The 21,576-nt window shown below is 40.5% G+C and overlaps 1 protein-coding gene across 3 annotated transcripts in view; it reads right to left on the reverse strand.

The window, feature by feature from the left end:
- Nucleotides 1-21,576, reverse strand: part of LOC106961067 (LIM domain-binding protein 1-A-like) — a 22,318-nt gene continuing 742 nt past the window's right edge. Inside the window, exons 2-12 of one of the 3 annotated variants that reach the window (XM_015054566.1) lie at nt 18,371-18,471; nt 6,129-6,231; nt 5,743-5,787; nt 4,332-4,407; nt 3,696-3,798; nt 3,415-3,587; nt 3,207-3,329; nt 3,034-3,111; nt 2,810-2,933; nt 2,128-2,270; nt 1-405 (exon numbers count right to left, since the gene is read on the reverse strand). In XM_015054566.1, coding sequence (XP_014910052.1) covers nt 352-405; nt 2,128-2,270; nt 2,810-2,933; nt 3,034-3,111; nt 3,207-3,329; nt 3,415-3,587; nt 3,696-3,798; nt 4,332-4,407; nt 5,743-5,787; nt 6,129-6,231; nt 18,371-18,398 — 1,050 coding nt within the window. In that variant the 5' untranslated portion in view covers nt 18,399-18,471 and the 3' untranslated portion in view covers nt 1-351. Of the gene's footprint in view, nt 406-1,014; nt 1,255-2,127; nt 2,271-2,809; nt 2,934-3,033; nt 3,112-3,206; nt 3,330-3,414; nt 3,588-3,695; nt 3,799-4,331; nt 4,408-5,742; nt 5,788-6,128; nt 6,232-9,054; nt 9,310-18,370; nt 18,472-21,576 lie in introns of those variants that run through there. The other 2 variants (XM_015054564.1, XM_015054565.1) reach the window with 2 other exon arrangements.

Below are 21,576 nucleotides of genomic sequence, written 5' to 3' on the forward strand. Positions count from 1 at the left end.
CCGTTAATAGTGGAAAACAGTGCAAAGAAAATCCTGGGGTGTTATTGTTTGCTTGCCGGGTTTTTTTTCAAATACTTTACATAAAAAAAAAAGAAATAAAAAAAAAAACAGATCTAAAATATAGAAAATAAAAACAACTTTGTGGCGTCTGGTGCTCTGGTCCAGACATGCTGCGTACCGCCTCTCTCCAGTACCTCACTGTTTGGGGCCACAGATGTAGGCGACAGTGTTTGTTGGTGCGTGGACTGGTCTGTCTGTCTGTCTGTGGGTGTGTGTGCGTGTGTGTGTGTGTGTGTAGGAGAATGTGTGAGAGTGTGTGTGTGTGTGTTAAGAGAATTTGCGTAGTGGTTCTCAACTCCGGTCCTCAAGCTCCGGCACTGTACAGGTTTTTGTTCCAACCAGGTCCTACAAAAACAAATAATTGAGTTTTTAAAAACTGAACGTTGAATTTCGACACTTTAAGTGCACATAGTTGGATGTTTACAGCCTGCAAAAAGGTCAGGTTAAGGTAATAATTAAGGCTAAGCATTTTTCTTTCAGTGACAGAGAGACCAACAGAAACAATGAGGTGCGTCTTCAAGGGGAGGGGAAAAAAAACAAGAAACGCACAGCTGAGAGACCCGAGGTTGGAACAAAAACCCACCGACGTGACCGCAGTGGTGAGCACCCTGATGGGACACGTCGACACTGGCTCAGCTTTGTGGTGAGAGTGGACGCGCAGGCGAACAACACCGTTACCACTCCTTTAAGAGGACTGACAACAGCCAAAGCGACGGAGGGGGACGAGGCTGAGCACCACTAATTATGTGCAACAATCTGCAGGAGATAGAGTTTTGCTTCAAGCTTCGGCCCACCAGCTTTAATTCCTCTCACTGACTCTGCTTTCCCAGCGACGGTACAGTTTTAAACATCCATTCAATAGAAGTGCTCGGTGCAGCCCTCCCTCATCCATCCTGCTATTGTCATGGCTGAGGCAAGGTCCCAGAAGTTTTTAACTTTAATTTTTTATTTTTGACATCTGGCTTAGATCTCAGCAGTCTACTGGGAGTTGTCATTCTTGCTCTCCTGACTGGAGGGGGCTTTGCTGTTCCAGGGCGAGTGAGCCCCTAGTGCAGGCGAGCTGTTGAAACTGTCCTCATCGTCCAGGCCATTCGCCCCATCGTACTGCGTGTTCTCCAGCCGTGTGATCAGACGCTCGTCTTCGTCACCAAACTCCCCTCCCATCAGTGTGGGCTCTCCCACCATCATCACATCCTAAAGGGGACAGCAAGGGCCGGTACACATTATCCCCATAATACTGGGGGGGTGCTCGCGCAGTGAATGGCTGTACGATGACTTAATGGGAGGATTTTTTTCTCCATGTGGTCCAGGTGCAAACCAACTGGGTTCAGTTTTTAGTCATTCAAACTGATCCTAATGAATGAAACGCATCATATATGCTACACAAGTAACATTTCACGGAAAAACAAAAACCTCTAAATTTTGAGCGATTAACCAATTACAGTTAAACTTAGCGGGGCAAAGGTTTTGTTGGGGCATCAGTCTGGACTATTCCAAGAACCAGGGTTGACACAGTTGGGCATCCCTGATCCTTGAGTGCTTCATCACAGGAGGGGCAGGGGGGGGGGTTCATTCCACCTCGGGTCTCATTTGCTCAATCAAGCAACCATGAAGGCAAAGACAGCTGTTATGTGTGAATCAGGCGCTTTGATGAGCTTGGTTGTAGCCAACACCAAACCCAACTGTTCCAATGAACAAATAAATAAATAAATAAAAAAAATAAAATAAAAAATCACAGCAAGGTTATTCAGCTACACGCCCCAAAAATACATTCTGCTCTAATCAAAGAGTGAGATCTCATGTGCATCCTCGACATGAACTCTGGCACCAGAGGACCAGGGACTGCCCGTTACTGGTACACATGAGAAGTCTAGCATGTCACTAATTAGGTTTAAGTTTGGGAAGAGTAAACTTATCCCTGAACCCCGTCTGAATCCAAACCGCATTTAGACCGTCCTCACCTGCTGCTTGGTTTACGACACATCGAATTACTTTGTAACCTCACTGCTCTTCTGCTTGTCACAATCAACTGTAGGTCAGTCAGGAGGTAGTAATGCTTACAGGTACCTGGCTGGAGAGTGAGAAACTGTTGGCCGGACTCTTCTTTTTGCTGTTGCTGTTGTTATTGCCGCCTCCGCCGGAGCTCACGTTGCTTCCGCCGGACACTTTCCTTTTCCGCCGCTTGTTTGGAGCTTGTCTTGCTGGCTCGGCTGCACGCAGATTAGAGAAGGTGCGTTTAGTTTAGTGGAATGGTTTTCATATCCTCTGTACTTCTGAAACTACAGTACCCAGCTAAAGTATTCACAAACCCCCTAATGGTACAACTACAAACTTCAGCTTAGTTTATTGGGATTTTATGCAACACATGATTGGAGTGGGTATAAAAGATTAACTGGATGGAGGAAATCTGACTTGAAATGTCAATTTCAAGTCTTGCCACAGATTCTCAAGAGCCATACTCATTTGACCTGCCAACAGGCTGTTTATGAAGACGGAACGTCAGGCAAATCTTTTTAAATAGAAGAGCATTACGCTGCTACCACCAAATTTGGATCAACCTCAAACACGGCTCCATCATTTTTCTTCCACATCACAATTATGTACTGTGCTGTGCCACACAAAATAGAAAATATATATATTTAGGCTTCTGATTGTATTCTGACAATAATAAGTTTTCAGCACATTGCATCATGGAATTGGTTGGTGATTAGAGTATAGTTTAGGAGCATAATATGCACTCAGGGGTTACCTGGAGGCGCGACCATCCTTTGCCACTTCTGGAAAAGACAGGTTTTCAGACAGTCTCTTGGACTCAAACTGTAAGTCTTGTGTCTGGACATCAACTCCTGCATCGGCTCCAATATCACACATAACTTCAGGGAAATAAAAAGCCAACATATATCAAATTTTACCGTAACACTCAAAGTGAGGGGGGGGAGGGAGAATAGAAGGTTTAAAAGAAAGCTTTCTTACACGGAGGTAGTTGAGCGTCGAGTTGGACAGCCCACACCTGGTGATGTTTTTAGCTAGCTGATCGAGCATCTGAGGATCCTTGGCGGTTAAGATAAAAAAGGTGAATTAATAAAATAGAATATGGAGCAAAAAAAGTTTTCAATGCATGCAAATTTCCATGAGTTCACACTTACATGCATAGCCAAAATGCTCCTTGGCAAAACCTCTCTGTGTTGCCTGATGCTGAAGTGCCATGTCTTGATTCTCATCATGTCGTCAAACATAAATTCTAGATACAGGCGACCCTCAACACACACCTAATTCACAGGAGAGACGGTCAGAGGAACTGGAGAAAATTAGCTTTGTATTAACCGAGTAGGAGAACGGTACCAAAACGTTTACCTGTGTAAACATGGGTTTGCCATTTTGAGTCACCATGGTGCATTGGTCACAGTCAAGAGACACAAAGTTACTGTGAAAAGACTCCTTTGGATGCTTCAAAACGTAAAACAGCTCTGTTGCACCTCCCTCAAAAATACTTCTGAAGTATCGAGGAATCAACGTCCTGCCGATTGCTGTGAATAAAAAAAAAAAAAAGAACAACGTAAGAGAAAACAGCAGAGAAACAAAAGAGACAGGACATCAAACAAAGTCCACATATGCAGCAGTAAAGTATCTCTCACTGTATCGTTTGGGGCCGTCTTCCAGACAGAAAGTGACTGTGAGCATGGCGTCGTCCTCAAAAAACTCTGTAGTGAAGGCATCCCACCAGAGATTGTCACAGTCCTGAAACCATATGTAGATTAAACTTTAACCAAACTATCAGAAGTGGTTGGAGAAGGAAAAATTCACGTCGTCTACAGAGAAAAGGAATGCAGGAGAATGCGTCTAAAACTAATTAAATACACCAAAATCTTAAAAAAGATCTTGAAACTCTTAGAATGTATGCTTGTTGTGCAACGTCCAAAAAACAAGTTTGGCAAAACACTTTATACAAAGCATGCATCCTTGTATAAAGCATGCATGCTTTGTATAGTTTAATGCCCATTAGACACTGATGGGCATTAAACTATGGGTAAAATTCCAACAATGCTCAGTGGTCAGCTTAGATGGGCTTGTTGTCTCATCTACACTGAGAGCATAAAAGGTACAGCAACTTCAAAAATCATGAAACAGACCACAGGTAACAGGTAATGTTTTTACTACCATGTAGAGCATCTGAACGTGTAGGACTTTAGGAGTTCACCTTAGGTGAGGCAAAAAATGTCAATAAAAGCTTTAAAAAGTAGATTTTGATCTGAGCTAGAAACAGCACTTACCTCTGTCCAATTCTGTAATCTTTTGTTTAGCTCATATATCCGGTAATCCGTCTGGTTCCCATACGGTGTGGGTCTCCTGAAACAATAAGATGAGTCAAATGTCAAATGAGTAATTAATAATAATAATTAACGAGCCATCATTTGTGGCACAGAACAGGAAATGTTTAAAACCTGAAAATATTACTCTGAACAGAGGAGTTTAATGGACATCTAAACATAGGAATGTTTTATATTTGCAAACGGTTAAATCAAATCACCCATGTTGTAATCACAGTGCTCACATTTAGGTAAAGAGCAGCAAAGTTTAGGCGAAATATTAAGTAAAGCGTAAATTTCCCCTCTTGGTGTTCTGGGAGAAGAAACCCTTTCATCAAAAATAATTTTGAGGAATACACACCAATAACTCTGCAATATGATAAAGTGTTTATTTTCAGAGAGGTATATTTAAAACAATCTGATGCTCCAGGATTGTCTCGTTAGCCAATGTGAATGTAAAAGGAAGCCATCATGCAGCCGCTGTCTTGCTCCATAGGGAGATGTCTCGTATGCTTTTATTAAAAGTGATTTTAATTCTGTTGAGCGAGAAAGTGAGTGCAAGCGTTCTGAAACGTTCACAACTTCTTGCTGTACAAAGCCTAGTTGTAAAGTGAAACTTAACTCTGTCACTTTCCTTTTCTTGCACTAAAGTGTTTCATCTTCATTCGGTTTAGTGCAGTTATTCCTTTACCAAACATTCGGAGTGACTCGACAAATTTTAAAGAGTAAAACTAAAGCTGTGACAAAATAAGCGATTAGAGTTTAACAGCTTTTTATTTTTACAAAAATAACCTTTTCCCCTCACTTTCGTGCATCCACATGGGAATCGAGATCAGCACAGTCTTCATTAAAAATCAGTCAGGCATTTTAGTGCCTGTAGCGACATGCTTTGGTTCTGAAACATAACTGCCATGAAACAATGTGATATTCGTGCTGCAGCGTTCTGATTTCACCGACGGCTCATTCTGGAGTCTGAAGCAGCAACACTCCAGCATCAGGAGACGTTCTCGGATTCAGCTTGGGCTGCATATTAGCAACATAACTAATGATATCAATGAACACTGTGGTTCTATTGGATTTAAATAACCCTAGTTTTTACTCACTCAGAATATCCCTACCGTGACGACTTTTAGAATCTCAGTCACTAAGAATCAGCATCAGACATGGGGATCAGCATTAGGGAGAACTTAAAATATAACGCGTCAAGAATTGCTTCCAAGCTGAAGACGGATTATTTGGAGTAATTGTATTTGGAAAAATTGTGACAGATTTTCCAGGATATTAAGTTCGGACAGAAAATATATCTGGATTGCATACATAAAATGTGCATTCAGACCAACTAGATGACCGTATGTTCCAAGCTGAGCATGCTCACCCCATTCCAGGCTCCATGTATGACGGTGGGTACATAGGTGTAGGCCTAAAAGTGTAGAAAAAAAAAAAACCTTACAAATGTAGATCATATCAAAAGACTTAACTCTTTAAAGTAAATGTTGTTAATCACATTTAAATTTTTAAGATGCAAGGATCGAAAACGCATTACTTATTGATTTGTATCTGTAAATAATTCAAAACTTGATAGTAGAGAGTAAGACTAAACAAAAACAACTGAACAGGACACAAATGTACACTTATATAGACCAAGATAACCAATTAGTGAATTAAAAAAAAAAAGCAAAAGAAAAGGAAATAAAACCAGTGTATTGTTGAGTTGTTCCAAGTTTTAGAACCCTCCCCTTCAATGCTGAAACTGACACCTACCCCACATCTCTGTCCAGCATAGCGCCTGGGTGGAAGGGGGGAAAGCTGCCACCGTTGGGGGGTTCCTTAGGAGAGTACAGTTTGAATGATTTTGACGAACAGCCTGCACAGGAAAAAAAAAAAAAAAAAGAGAGAGAGAGAGAGAGAAAGAAGGGGTGGGGGGGGGAGGAGGAGCAGAGAATTAAAAAGGAGATTTAGATTACTTTGGATTTACTGCATTCAAATCACAGCATCAACTAAGTAATCTAATGTTGGATGATTTGGTTGCGATTTGCTCAAATGAAAGCATGCTGCAAAAACAATTTCCTGCCGCATTCATTATCTAATGCATCTTCAATCTACTAAATGGACAAGAAAACAAATCATCACGAGGACATTTATTAGCCTTCGCACATCTGAGGCAAATAATCAGTCAAGTAGGCAGATGAAAGCAAAGGTGGCCTGGTTTGCTGTCTTTTTTTTTTTTTTTTGGTACCTTTTCATGCAGCCATCTGCATTAGACGTGTGATCCCAGAAGAAAACAATCTTTTCACTCTTTGTGTATGTGCGTGTGCATGACTCCCCCCTTAAGTTGCACAGAGTACCCATCCCCCCCTACTTCATACGCTGGCTGCCGTTAACCCTTTTTTTCCCCTCAGACAACCCAGCCATGTTCAAACAATGTTTAAAAAAAAATAAATCTATTCTGCAGCTCTGCTTGAGATGCATATGCACAACCGGCATGATCCAAAACTTCATGTAATCATGTTCAAACAAGAATATTTCATAAATAATCACAGTACTGAACTGAAAAAGCAAGAGAGTGTAAGCTCTGGAAATTTGACCCAGATTTGGTAGACACAGCTCTTTTTTTTCCAGCTTTGTTTTTCCACAAATGCAAACAATATTTCTAATGCATGATTAATTTCACGTATGTAGTCCGGATTCTTTGCAGTCATAGATGTCACACATCCTAAAAGCTTATTAAACGTGCGCTTTCTCTGTTAAAAATGTTGACACGTTACAGTTTTCAGATCAAATATTCTCAGACAAGACACCTGAGGGCAGCGCAATGTTCCTGTAATTCAATATCTATACACAGCAGTCTGTCTCTGTCAGTTTGGCAAAAGAAAACAGGATCACACCTAATTAAAAACAGCAGGGGGGACACACACACACACACACACACACACACACACACACACACACACACACAAACGACAAGGAACGCCAAAGAAAGGATCAAATCTTACAGGAATTTCATTTCAATATTTTCTCATCAGTTTTTTGTGCAGTTATAAAAGGGAACTGTAGGGAGACTACTCCCCCAAATGGTGATTGCAATACGCACATTAACTTGAGTAAAAAGGGATGCCAAACCCTTGAACAAATAGGACCCCTCCTTCATTTGCTTTCAACCTCGTCCTCCTTTCTTCAGCAAATCCAAGAGTCAAGGCAGGTCATTCTCCACTCCCTATTATGATAAGGGCTAAACCTGCAGTGGGGAAACTCAACAATGGCATTATATGCTTTACATCTGACCTTTTCACCTGCTCCCCAAGAATCCTGTTCATTAGTCCCAGACTGCATTCGGTCCTACGTTTAAACTCTTTGTTTCGACGAAGTAAATTTATGCATATTGAAAAAGCACTGCAGTTGGTTAAAAAAAAAAAAAAAAAAAGAGAGCTGTCATCTTTTGAAATCTTTAAAGTAAGCATTAAAGATTATCATAGACATATGCTTTGATGCATACATTCAAATGACCTTGTAGCTAAATTTTCTATTCAAAATTTACTTTCCCAATCATATAGCTTGCAGAACATCCATCTGTTTTGCTTTGTGTGATAAAAAAAGACTACATTAGTCAGAATATGAACTGGAAGGTCAGACCAAATAGAAGAAGAGAAAAATAAATAAAAATCAGCAATTAGGGAAAAGTCAGGAAAGGCACCTTTGGTAAGCATGGAATTTAATTGCTTAGAAAAATAAAAACAAATCACTTTACTAAGACCTAATATATATAGTTTAAATAGGCAAAATCCACAAATGTTTTATTAAAGAGACAGATTCAAATAACCAGCAAATGTTAAAGTAATAAGAGTTGAAGGTAAATTACTGCAGCCTTTAAACAGCTTTCATCCTATGGGAGCTGTAAAGGCATCTCAGGCAGTAATTTAGTCCACCTAAACTACTTTACTGTAAACAACACTAGCTTTAGATCAGACCCATCCACCCCCAAAAAACATCATATCTAAAACAAAACGACCCATTTACAGCTATTCAAGGCATCAAAAGACAAATGTTCACAGATTTTCAAAGTCAAAACACTGTAAAAAAAAAAATAATAATAATAAAAATAAGTCACAAGCATCTCTAAAGCAATTAAAGCAAGAAAAAAAACACTAAGTTGTAATAACCAGGTTGTTAAAGTATTTTTTTATATATATAGATGAAAATAAATAACTCATTCAAACATATGAGAAGTGCTGAGGCGCTCCAGATCTCACAGAGGTTAACTCCACATAAAAAGACCTTGGTGTAATTTAGTCCGCCCAAACTCCTTCACTGCAAACAATAGAGCTGCATCCAGAGGATGGCCCTCAGCCAATAAAACATCAATGTGCAAACACTCTTCAGCATACTTCCACAGCAGGTCAGCGGAGTCATGTTATACCTCTGTGAGTAATAATGCACCGTATGCATTTAACAGTGTGGCAGCATCCAGTTTACCTGTCGGGACCAGGCGTGAACTAACTGCTGGGCCGTCCTCATTAACGGTAACCGTTTAAAGACGGATGCCATTGCTAAGCTATTAACCTACTAGCTAAATGACCACCATAACCACCGTACACCTTTAAGTTCTTATTGTCAATCAGCGACCCGTTTCAGTGTTTCGTTGTTACACAGGCTTGCAACTGAACATGTATAGCTAAAAGTTTTTAGCTACCTGCAGAGAAAGGTTCGGAAAAAGTCGGCGTCGTTCAACGCCTCGGCTCGGTGTTTCTCGCCAGCTAGCCTCGCTGCTAGCCGGAGCGGCAGGATGGAGAAAGCTCCAGCGTTTACCGTTGATAATTCACTCTCAAGGTCCAAAAGGCGGCGGCCATATGACAGAAAAAAGCCTCCCGCTACTTCCACCGATTTCAACCGACCTGCAATAATACAATACCTACGTTTTAGCAGACATTAGCTAGGAGGACTGTGATACCTATGCTTGTACTACTACAGGACCCCTTTGTTCCTGCAGCCGAGACGTGAACAAACGAAGACCCCGCCTCCTCCAGGCTCCTCCGCCCATCCCGACTCACAGAGCCGGACAAAAACAGGCCTCCCTCCCTCTCTCCCTCACTGGGCCCCCAATTTGTTTTGTCTGGAACTCATCAGCGCGCCAATGGCCTCCAGCATGGAACAAGGTGGGTTCCCATTGAGAGGAACAATTCTTTTCCCACAACGCAATTTATCTTATATTAAAGAAGGAAAATGTTAAGAAATTTGCAGACTTATGCTGTGTATGCCGTGGCTCTCAAAACACTATACACACCACTTTTAAAATGCCAATGATACTATAATAAATCATCAATTTGTTCCATATGTAATGTGACATTCATCCATTACAATTCAAATTGAGTTTTTAAAAAGCTGAAAAAAGCTAGATGCATAAATCACTCCTTTAAGTGCATAATTAATTGAAAAACCTTTTGTTTTTTTTTAGCATTCACTATTCAAGATCTATAGGCTTTTTTCCCCTCAAATTTGCCAAACAAATAATTGTTTGGATTGTGTCCTACAGAGTTGTACGTGATAATATTTTAATCACGAAAAGTCTCTCTGGTCTAAACTTCATAATGAGTAAAAAAGATTCTTAATAAGGTCAAAATCTCTCTCAAAGTCACTTAGGTTGATTAAAATGTTCCGTTCAGAAAATCTACGTAATGCCAGCCAACTTTTCAAATGCCTCCTTATTTGGACTGCAGCTCTAAGCCTGTCATAGCCTTAAAGTTACGTGATCTGCAGCCTCACTTTCAGTCAATATCCACTCTCGTGTTTACAAGCAATATATCTGAAGGCTAGAAAACCTTTTGTGGTCTCAGGGTGCATTTAAAGCTCATTTGTTGAGGCTTTCACTTTAGCTGCCACTCAGTTTGTGGAACTCAATAAGGCTGGAATGCAGCAGAGTGAAGAAGTGCATTTGACCTACAGCTGTGTTCTCACTGTATAAATCCCACACCAGGCACAGAATAAAAACATAAAATGAAAGTGTGAATGTAGATTTAATATTCCATCAAACAGAAAAGCTTAAGTACAGTGTCTTAGACAATTATTCATACCGCTAGCTGCAACTTTCTCAACTTCTATCCTGTTATGACGGTATTTTATTATATTGGGCTTGCATTGCTAACACAAAACACTGTGTGGGTCTAAAGTTAGCATACTTTTTCGCCAGCTTTTTAGTGAACACTAGAAAGTTACGTTCATACATGGTTAAGTACGTATGAAATTTGTATTACTGCTAATAGAAATTAAAGTAGGAAGTATGTTTTTATATATTTATTAATCCCTCTTTACTCTGATACCTTTAAGTGCAGTCCAACGCAAGGAAAATGGCTTGAACCATCATAAAAGTCCTAATTAAAGGTCAGCTGAGTGTAATTTAATCTCAATATAAATGCAGCTCTTTTGTTAAGATCTCAGAGGCTTGTTAGAGAACATTATAAAGCAGACAGCATCACAAATACCAATACTGCCGACAGGTCAGGGATAAAGTCTGGAAAAGTTTTAACCAGGATTACATTGTTAAATATTCTAAGCACAACTTGTGGAGTCCTTTTCAATTATCTGAAAATGGAAAGAGCGCAGCACAACCAAACAGCTACAATTGTCCACTTAAAGTCAGAGATCGGGCGACCATTACTCAGAGAACCAGCCAAAAAGCTGGTAGCCCTGGAGGAGCTGCAGTGATCCACAGCTCAGGTGGAACAATTTGTCAACTGAAAAACTGTCAGCAGCAAACGTGTGATGGACACAGCAAGAAAGAAGAAGGTGCTCAGGTCAGATGAGACAAAAATTCAAAAATTGACCTTTTTGACCAACATCCTATATCTGAAGGAAGCTAACACTGGACCTCTTTAACACATGCTGATGCTTTTCTTCAGGTAGGTGCTGATGGGAAGATGGATTGAGGTAACATAATTTGGAAGAAAACCTGCAGCAGGCTGATAAAGACGTGACTGGAACCGTGGTTCACTTTCCAGCTAGACAACTCTAAACAGTAAGGGCTGCTGCTGAATAGTTTGAATGAAAGCTTGCTCGTGCAGTTAAATGCCATATCTGCATCATGTTCTAAATCCGACTGAAAGACCTCAAAACTGAATCAACTTAAAGTACAACATGTTCAGGAATAGTACACTCAAACACTCAGTGATAAGTGTTTGCTTCCCTGGCCTGCTGATGAACTGAGATAATGTTCCTAACTACTTCCTTCTATGTATATAATGTACTTACTGAAGTAAAAGAAAACTGAAAAAGCCCAAAGAACAAGTCACCAATAATGACAATAAATAAATAAATAAATAAATAAATGAAAGAACATTTTCAAGAGGCACAAGAAATCATCTCCGAATACTATATTTGTTGCAATATTGTTCAAATTAAGGAAAAATGACACGACTACTCTAATGTGAACCACTGGTTCTATAACAAGTACCTATATTACATGTAGTTAATTATTAATATCAATTGTCTTCAATACAAAATGCAGCTGTTTTTCTTTTTTATTCAGAAAAGGTTGAATCTTTCAACTGTAATAGTCCTAAACATAAATTAATATTAAAAGCACAAGTGCATTTAGCTAGCCCCAACTGTTAAGCTTTTTGAACATAGAAGATTTTTAGGTCTGCGCAGAATCACAATACTTAATTGACGTAATGAGTCTACAGGAGATTGGCGAAGTGGGGGGAAGAAAATAGATGGATGGATGGATGGATGGATGGATGACATATTTTCTCATTTGTTTACTCAGACTATGTTTAACTATGTTAGGCTTTTGTGTAGAGAGCGGTTAAAGCGCAGCATCTCCCTCTGCTGGCCAGTGCTGAGAATGCGTCAGTGTGTCTTCAGACCAGAATCTATCTACAATACCTTTTGCCTTGATGGTTATTACATTTCCTTGTGTTTGAGCTCACATTTTAATTGTGGGCTTAAATATTTACAACTGAAATAAGGCCTCCTGAAGTATACAATTACAGAGGAGCAAATGTCTACCAAATTAAGAAGTTGAATAAGCAGTGAAATGGATAAATTAATTTTAGGTCCAACAAGATGTTTTGAAATAAAATCAGAAATAATTTAAAAACAGTCAGAGTCACCTTTATTATATTCATAGATTTCCTGATAAGACTAGGTCTGGGAAAAAGAGATGACAGCCTATTTTAGGCTTTGGAAACTGGTCTGGTACCACACAAGGTCTTATGTATCCTCCTGTATTTATAGAATATAGACTCAAAAAAAACAAAAAAAAACATGGCCATATAATTTTATGTAGAGCTGAGCTGCATTACATTCAGACCTAGCTACAACACGTTTCTTATACAAAGCAATAACTCTCTTAAATAATAATAAAATACAAAAGAACTAATTTATAATTAGGTTCACGAATGAATTTCTAACCTAGTTTGAGAATTGTTCAACTGGATTAACGCAGCTATCATGTACACTACCGTGGATTCGACCTGCCTTGAAAAATAAAAATACTCAGGGAAGTCCTTTCTTTCACAAATTCACGGAGCAATAGTGAAAGCTTTTTGTGCCGAACAGGATGTTCAAAATCCTGTTGCTGCTGTTGGAGACACCACAGCGTAGGCACAAACCTGACAGGGAAACTGTTGTGACAACTGACTGGTAGTGATAGCAACAAGGCAGCACTAACGCGACGCTGCGCTCCGAGGACGCAACTGCGGGCTGACAAAAAGAAGCTCAGCAGCCTGGAAGTAGGATAAATCGAAACATGATAAATAAAAATATGGTAAATGAAATGTTCTTTTATAGTGCTTCAGGTGACCCCAAATATAAGTAAAAATAAGATGTGAAGGTTTAAATAAGGATCTCAGGTGTACAACGATGTTATTTTTGAATAGTTGTTTTTGTTTTTCAGTCACTCAGTTTTAAATGGGAAACTCATATATTTAAAAAATTTATTTGCAGTGTTTATGTCTGTTTTATGATCATGAATATAATATTGCTTTTGCTTAGTGAAAGATTATATTTATCGATACAAAAATGTTATATTATGACCCACATAATCACTGCCCCCTACGTGTTCACTGGTGGTGAACTCTGCAGATTTTACGGTTGTCCGGTACACTGTCCACTAGTTTCCCTCAACAGAAAGTTGAGTGGCAGGAAAAACTATGGTGACAAAAAAATGTGCCGAAGTTCAGATAAGTCCACAAAACAATGTCCATTCCATAATTTGGACAAAGTCAAGATTGTTGCTGAAGTAAAGTTTGTATTTTGTTTGGAAACCAGTGTCCCAGAGTGGAGACACACATCATCCAAAGAAATTTAAGATCATTTTTTTCTGCTGACAAGATTTATGGAGGTGCTGTTTTAATTTTTCATCTGCACTTGGCATGCTAATTAAACTTAAATTTAATTACCAAGATAGCACGACTGAACTGACCAGCGAAATGGACTGACAGAGACTCCATGAAGAAAATATTGAGTTCCGTCGAGGAGAAAAAGATGGAGACATGAGAGCCAGTTATCCAGAAAAGCTGAAAGCAGCAATTAAACCAAGCCAGGCTTCTTAGTATCTCTGCAGAGGAGCCATAGGCATTCATTATTTTCAGTGGCCAAACATTTTTGTATAAAATATACCTTTTTCTTTGGTCTTAAGAAACATTACATTTAAGAAAAATAATATGGGTTTTTGTAAGTCATAATCATTAAAATGAACAGAAATAAATGCCTGAATTACATCACTCAGTAATTAATCAATATGGATGTAATTTGTAAAATAAATTAATGAACCTTTCTACTCTGATGGGGGTTTTTTTTCTAGATGTTGGAATGTTGACAACATCATAACATCACAGTATAATTATGCATTTTCTTTGCAACTTGATTCCTACTTTTAAACTGAGAAACAAAGAAGCAGATTTTTGTGATTATATCCTGTGGCTTTAGATGTACATGCTCTTTATTGATTACGTAATAACAATGGATAATTTATTGTCCAAATGCTGTAATCTGTTTTATGTTTGTAGGAGCATTCTCTGCTCTTATTGTCACACAGCAACAGGTTTCATATAAACCTTCCCATTATTTCAAAGTAACATCATCAACAAGTGTGCAGTGTGCCATTTGCTATGAGCACAGTTTATTTTTGATATTTTTGCCTGCTTATTGCTTTGTGTACTTGTGCTTTGAGCCCACTCTCTTGCAGCCGCAGAGACACAAGTGTCTCTTTTTGTTTTCAGTCTCAGCAGCATCATCCTCTGTAGTCTGGCTCCAAACATGCCGTCGTGTTTTCACCGCTCTGCAGATCTCTTACAGCATACACTTTGCGCTTTGATCCAAATCTCTCCTTCTCGGGCATTTATTTTTCTCCCCTTCCTCTCAGCTGTTGAGGCCCATGGCAGCTTTCTTTTGCCATCCTGTCAGCCCAAAGCAGATGTGACATCACCGCAGCCCGGCGCCGCTCCGCAACCCCCCCTCTCTGATTCCCCAGCATCTCTTTCTCCCACGCATTCCTTCTTTCTCTCTGCCTCTGCACACACAGCCATTTTGATCTAACAAACAAAATCTGTGGGTTCGGAGAGAAGGCCGCGGAGGGAATGGGAAAAAGTGAGAACGGCAGTGGGAACGACGGCCGAGAGACTCAAGCGTTTTAGTGCAACAAAGATAAGGCTGAGGCTGTGGTGGGGTTGTTGTGTAACAGGAATAAAAATAAAAAAAAGAGAGAGAGAGAGAAAAGTGCTTGCTGTTTGACTGCCATCTTGCTTTAAGTCACTTTTTTTCCCAATTGGGAACACTGTGACTTTCTGCATGAGGTAACGCTGCTGTTCCTGCAGAAAGGCAACAAGGGAAGCAAGAGTCAAAGACGAAGAGATGAGGGAGGGAGGCGCGGTGGGGAAGGGGGGGGGTCAGAGAGGGAAAGAGAGAGTGGTGAGCAGAGGGGAGTGCATGCTTGAGTCAGGCTGTTGTGAGGTGGGGGTATCTTCAGCTCGGAGGCAATCTATTTTTACCATTTAGCCAGAACAAAGGATGTGATTGGCTCCTCTGTGTTAGGACGAATCTCCTTCATGCATGGAGCAAAGCCCGAAAAGGGCTGATTCACAGCTAAATCCCAGCAACAGCAGAATGCCACAGGGTTGCAGAAGAACAAGACAGACGGGAGCAGCCTGTTATTTATTAGAACATGTGCAAAACTCCTCTGTTGCATCATGTGAAATCCTCACCCAGTAAGCAAAGACTTCACAAAATAGAAAGTTTAGCTTTGACTTGAATTTTGTATGTGCCGTGAAAGTACTCCAGAAGTGTTTCGGGAGATCTTCCATCTACCCTGCTGTGAAAATGCAAAGTATGCAAACATGATGATTTGCAGCTCGTGCCTAAGAAGGAAGAGGGAGACTGAAGCATGCGAGCTTATCTGTGCGATCTACCAGCTTAAACTTGTCCTAGCAGGCTGCTCGCAGAAGTGCGCGTCTGTGTGTGAGACTGCAGGCGCATGCTTATTTGCATGGAAGGGTTTGTAGCTTACAAGACTTTGAATGATGGCAGGTCTTTCTGCTGCACTTTGTTCTTTTATATACATCCCTCAAAAACACATGGATGTGATTAAAAGTTGCTGCTCCACAGTAACGTCTGGCAGTGAAAGAAGACTGAGATACTAGGAAAACTACAGAAGGCAGCGAGAAAGCCGGATGGGAGGGAGGAAAGGGAACAAGTCCAGCAAAGACCTAACACACTGCCTGATGGGCTATTGTTAATGAATCAAGGCACCCTCATTCAAATGATTCTGAAGCCCTAATTCAATCTGCCTTCTCTGATTTTCCCAGGAGCAGATACTATAGTTTCATTTATGTCTAATACTCACTCCCTCGTGCCACACAGTCTGTCCCCTGCTCCCACTTTTTCCACAAACAAAGCAGTGATCTTTCTCTCTCTCAGTAGAAGATAAACTGAGACCAAGAAAAAAAAAAGAAAATATTTATGCATACTGTGCCATTTGCTTTTTTAAAATAGGCCAAAAACTATTTGTTTGCCAAATAGAGACATCCAGAAGGAAAGACTGTAGAGAGTTTCCTTCTGTATGTGATGCAAACCGAGTGTGGGAACTCCATCCAAGCAAGACTTAGAGTAATTTTTGCAAGTATCAATTTTTAATCTCAGATGTCAACATTAATTACTGTAGAGAGACATTCAACACACAGAAAGGTAAAGTGCAAAGTCACACTTAAAAATAAGCAGCTTAGCTTAAAGCAAATTCAGCTCTATTTTTTTAATCTTAAGCACCCTCATTAATTGTTAAAACTCTCCAAGGGAGAGCGGCTTAAATGTATTTCACAGCCCGCGAGTTACTAGAGTCTCATTCAGGTGTAACCAAGCATCGGTAGGTTAGACCGATAACAAGATTTATCAAGCTTTTAAAAGGATGCGATTTTAAAACGGCAAAAGCAAACAAGAAGATGTCATGCTGTCTATACAGACTAAAGTCCTTTTAATGAGATGATGGAGGAGGTCCGAGTTGTCTTTAGGTTGTTAAAGGTTGACTAGTCCTTGGCTTTATATAGCCATTAAAATGCATTGAAAGGGTCCCATCCAATTTTTGCTAAAATAAAGATATTAAAGGTCAGCCTCGGTTTGTTAGTTTCTTCTGTCCAACCAACATTCAACCACAATTAGACATTGACTGACATCTTTGTGAAGATACATTTTCGCCTTTCTCTCTTATTCTCATGTTGCTTAGATGGAAGGGAAGAGCAACTTTTCTTCTGTTCATCTAGTCGACTAATTTTGCTCCACTGGATGTGTCTTGGAAGTTAGAGATTGGATTGGGAAAGGATGTTACACCCGGGTTTAGCACAAGCTACTGCAAGTCAAAAACCCAGTGGGCTTTCCTAATCCACCATTACCTGATAACATTGTATTCTGTTCTACTTTATGCATTCATATATTAAAAAATAAAGTTGGAGCTTGATGAACAGCTTGGAGTTCAGAGTTCAAAATGGCTGCTGCTCATATAAAATAGGATTGCTATGTGCTTCGGCGCCAGCTGTAAGCCGATAACAACATCTGTTTCTATCTTTTCTGCATTCAAACACTAAGGCAGCATGTCCATACCTATGCATTGCTTCCCCACTCCCCCTGAAACGTCTTACTTCAGATGCATTTTTTTGTATTCTGTACCAGAAAATTTGACTTCACACACGCAAGTGATGCAGCCCTTCCCCACCAGTTCCTGCGAATTGTCAGTCATTAAGCTGAAAGAATTTGATTATTTCTCCCTCGAGTTCAACATAACATAACATAACAGATAAGTATTTGTCTGTATGAAAAACTATTACCTGACAGTAATGGTGAAAACACTAAAGTAGTATCAGCCATCTCTCTTATAAAAACTCCTGTAAGCGGCATGTCTGTAAAGCAGCAGGCTGCAGGCTAGCTTCCTGAGCAGATCGTAAGACTGATATACCTGCTAAATCAACTATAAGACTCAAAGTGACTCCATATAGAGCAAAAGATATGAGAATGTTAAAATATTATAAAGAGCATTATTAGGACTGTAATAATATAACAAACAGTTGGAGTGCAATGACTATTCATCAGCCTCTACAACTTACAAATAACCAAGAAACAGACCTGCAGGCTTTATCTTTCCAGGCCTGCACTGGTAAGATAAAGCTGCAAAAATGAGTAAAAACTGCCAGCAAATGAAGTACCTATCGATATTTCAGTTTCTCTGTCTGTGGTAAAACTCTGAGCCATTGATCTGCTGCGCAGCAAGCCAGCGTGACTGAGAGGCTCTGCTGAACAACTCAATCCCACAGTGTGGCAGCTTCAGTTTTTAACCTTGTGTTAAAAAGTCTGGCATTGGTTTCACCGACACATACACACACAAACACCCAGAAGTCACACAGCTCGGTGCTGGCTCCAGGGGGCTTTGCAGCACTTTCTGCATAAGTCAAATTTTTATTTTTTATTTTTTTGTCTGACAGCACCGCTGAGCGCAGAGACAGAGGAGGAAGGAAAGAGTGAGCACTCACCGGGGCAAGCACAGCCTCCAACAGACATCTTCTCACATGTTGGGCTCCTCTCTGAACGAAACAGCTGCACTCAGTCCACACGCCGCTCGCATGGGCTAACTCTGAGGAAAACAGCACAGACATAGAGGGGAGGAGAGATAAGAGGGAGTGGTGAAAAAGCAGGCCATGTAGAACACAACCACACTCCTCTCTCTCTGTCAGAGGCAGGAAGTTGGCAGCAGTGCTCAAGCTGCATCATTAATAGACATATTGCAACATGAGTGGGAGGGAAAACCAGAGAGCAGTGAAACAGGAAGAAAGAGTCTAGGCAGCGTGTGAGACTAGAGGAGGGAATGTGGATCAGAGTGAGGGCGAACGCACGTTTGAAACGGAGAATGCAGGAGGGAGGCAATTAGGGCAAAAGAGAGGAAAGAGGGAAAAATGCAAAAGGCGTGAGTGCATGTGTGGCAGTGATGCATCATCTATTTTTGCCCTGTGCTGCTGTGGGAGATAAACATACTCAGTAGGAGCCCAGAGGCAGAGGGTAATTACTGCCAAACAAACACACACACACACACGTGGACGCGCGTGCGCATACACACACTGTGCCTCATGTATGACAGATTCCCATCTCTCTTTCCGAATCCCACTCCATCTTTCTGTTTTTCTGCTGCAGAGAGAACACCAGTTTTAATCACTACAGACAGGATCGATTAAAAATGCAAAGGCCTCCTAGTGCGCAGGGACACTGGAGACCCACGGGAGGCACGGACAACGTGCGCATGCAGCATGCACGTGTGCAGGCCCAACAGAACTGCAGGTTCGCAACCTGGCTTGGCTTCAGATGTCTCCACAATTATTTAGATTATTATTTTTTTCTACTTTTATTTCTCTTTGTTAAATCTCTCTACTTTGTTGTTTAATCTCTGCAGGCTTTATTTTGTTCACGTTGTCCACCTCTCTGGTTTTGCTTGTGTCTGCCCCATAAATTCTGTTCACAAAGCCCAGACTTTTTTACAGTTTCCAACACACAAGCACAAGCACACAACTTACTTCCAGAAGTGTAATACCTTTGTCGTTGTTGTGATCTCGACAGATGACTACAGACAGTTTCATTAACTAATCTGTCACAATGTCTCTATGTTCTAAACCTAAAAACACCTGAAACTTTACCCATTTCTCACAAACTTCAGCATATTTTTGTTACTGGCCAACACAAAGTAGAGCCTAACTATAAAGTGCAAGAGTCTGGAAAGTATTACATGCATTTGTGTTCAACCCGCCTGAGTCAGTATTTTGTAAATCCACCTCTAGCAGTAATCACAGCTGTAAGTCTTTTGGGGTACATCCCCAATAGCTTGGCACACTGCAGATTAGGATTTTGGACCACTCTTTGCAAAACAGCGAAGGCTCTGTTAGACTGGATGGCAAGAGTTTCTAAGTAAAAACTTTCAAGTCATGGCTCAAACTGGTTGGTTGTAGCATATAAAACCTAATGACTCAGAGTAAGGAACGTCAACCATCCGAATTTTTCCACTGGATGAGTCTCAAATTGAAGGGTCTACAAGTTTAGCTGTTTTTTTTTTTTCTTTATTGCTCCAGTCTTTCTTGAGCAGTTTTCTTAAGTATCCACCCTTGCACACTCAACCTTAATGTTCTAACAAAACATTGGGTTGGAGCAAAGGCCTGAATCAATTGCACTTCACTTTTTTTTCTCCATTTTTTCCTGCATGAAGTCACTGGTCTTTACAAATACGACAAGGCTTTTCAGCTCAGACATAATGAAAAACTCCTGATTGCTAAATGTCTCTTCGCCACGTTCGATCTGTGCTGTGTGTAGTTGTGCGGTGCACAACAGACATCAGATTCAGACTGGATTTACTTTTTGGTAAATTTGCAACATTACAAAGACAAAGGAAACAAAATGAAACACCATTTTACAAACCAACAATTTATCCGAAAAGGACAGGCTTATTTATATTTTCTTACCATAACATAAACAATGGAGTCAGAGCTGCCCTTGTGGTCAGTGTATAGCAATAACAATTTCTGCTGCAATATTTTTGTAACAATATATCAACATTTCTGAAAGATGATATAGTAGATATAGTGTTCTGGTACTCTATGTCAAGCACCGTAGCAAAAGTGAAAGGAAAACGCTGTGTGGAAATGGCATAAAGTAAAAACTTTCACCTTGTACAAAGGAAAACGCTAAAGATTTTTAGGTATTATTACATAAAGTTTATGCACTCTAGGTAAAATCCCTTTCTGTTATTTGTGTAATCTGTTGTTTAACTGAATTACAGCAAATGTCTAAGACCACAGTATGGCGAAGAACCCTCAAACATTGTCACTTTTTGCCACTTCTTGACCCACAAACCTCAGAATATGTCCTAAGTATTTCATATGATAGGCAAACACAAAGTAAACATCAATTTTCAAGTGGGTTTGTGCTTTAGCTAGGCCATTCCAACACCTAAGCGTGCTCTGATTTAAACCCGTCTGTGGTGGTCAGCGCTAGTTGTCGTCCGGCTGGAAGGTGAAACTCTGGCACTCTGGCCTTGAGTCTTTTGCAGCCTATGATGTGGTTTTCCCATTCCATTGGGACCAGCTTCCCTGTCTTCCCTCCCACAAGAAAATGCTGCCACCACCAGGTTGCCAATTCTCAGCAGCAACACCCCGCCTCACCTCGACTGACCCCCCCCGCCCCTGCACTCTCCTGGTTGAAGCTCAGTTTAACAAACTTCAGATCCTTGTTTTCTGTCTGTCATCTAACTCACTTACAGAAGACAAACAAACGTGTCTCTGTTGAAATCAAAGCTGACAGGCACATTCCCCACACTCCGTCGCACTGACAGAGACATCACAGTTAAATGTCATACACCATGTCAGACACTGCTGTCAGGACCAAGATCCAATGAGCAACCCCTCCGGGCCCCCCTTTTTTCTCCTGTTTTTATTTCCCCTTTGCAGACAGCGATCTTGTTGTCCCTTTGGTCTTCCTCGTTTTCTCTCTCTCTCTCTCTCTCTCTCTCTCTCTCTCTCTGTCTCTCTCTGTGTGTGTGTGTGCTCATCTCTCTCATATGTTTTGTTTTCCTGCGATGCTTGTAAAGCTGCCACGATTGTAGTTTAACATTAACAGATCCCGCTACTGTAAACTCTGAACAGCCGAATAAATAAAAGACGAGGAGAAAGGGGTACATATCCACCACTGCCTGTTAAAGAAA

The sequence above is a fragment of the Poecilia latipinna genome, unplaced genomic scaffold (genome assembly GCF_001443285.1).
Source record: "Poecilia latipinna isolate Pla-1442-1.1 unplaced genomic scaffold, P_latipinna-1.0 Scaffold1261, whole genome shotgun sequence".
In the NCBI taxonomy this organism is placed as follows: Eukaryota; Metazoa; Chordata; class Actinopteri; order Cyprinodontiformes; family Poeciliidae; genus Poecilia; species Poecilia latipinna.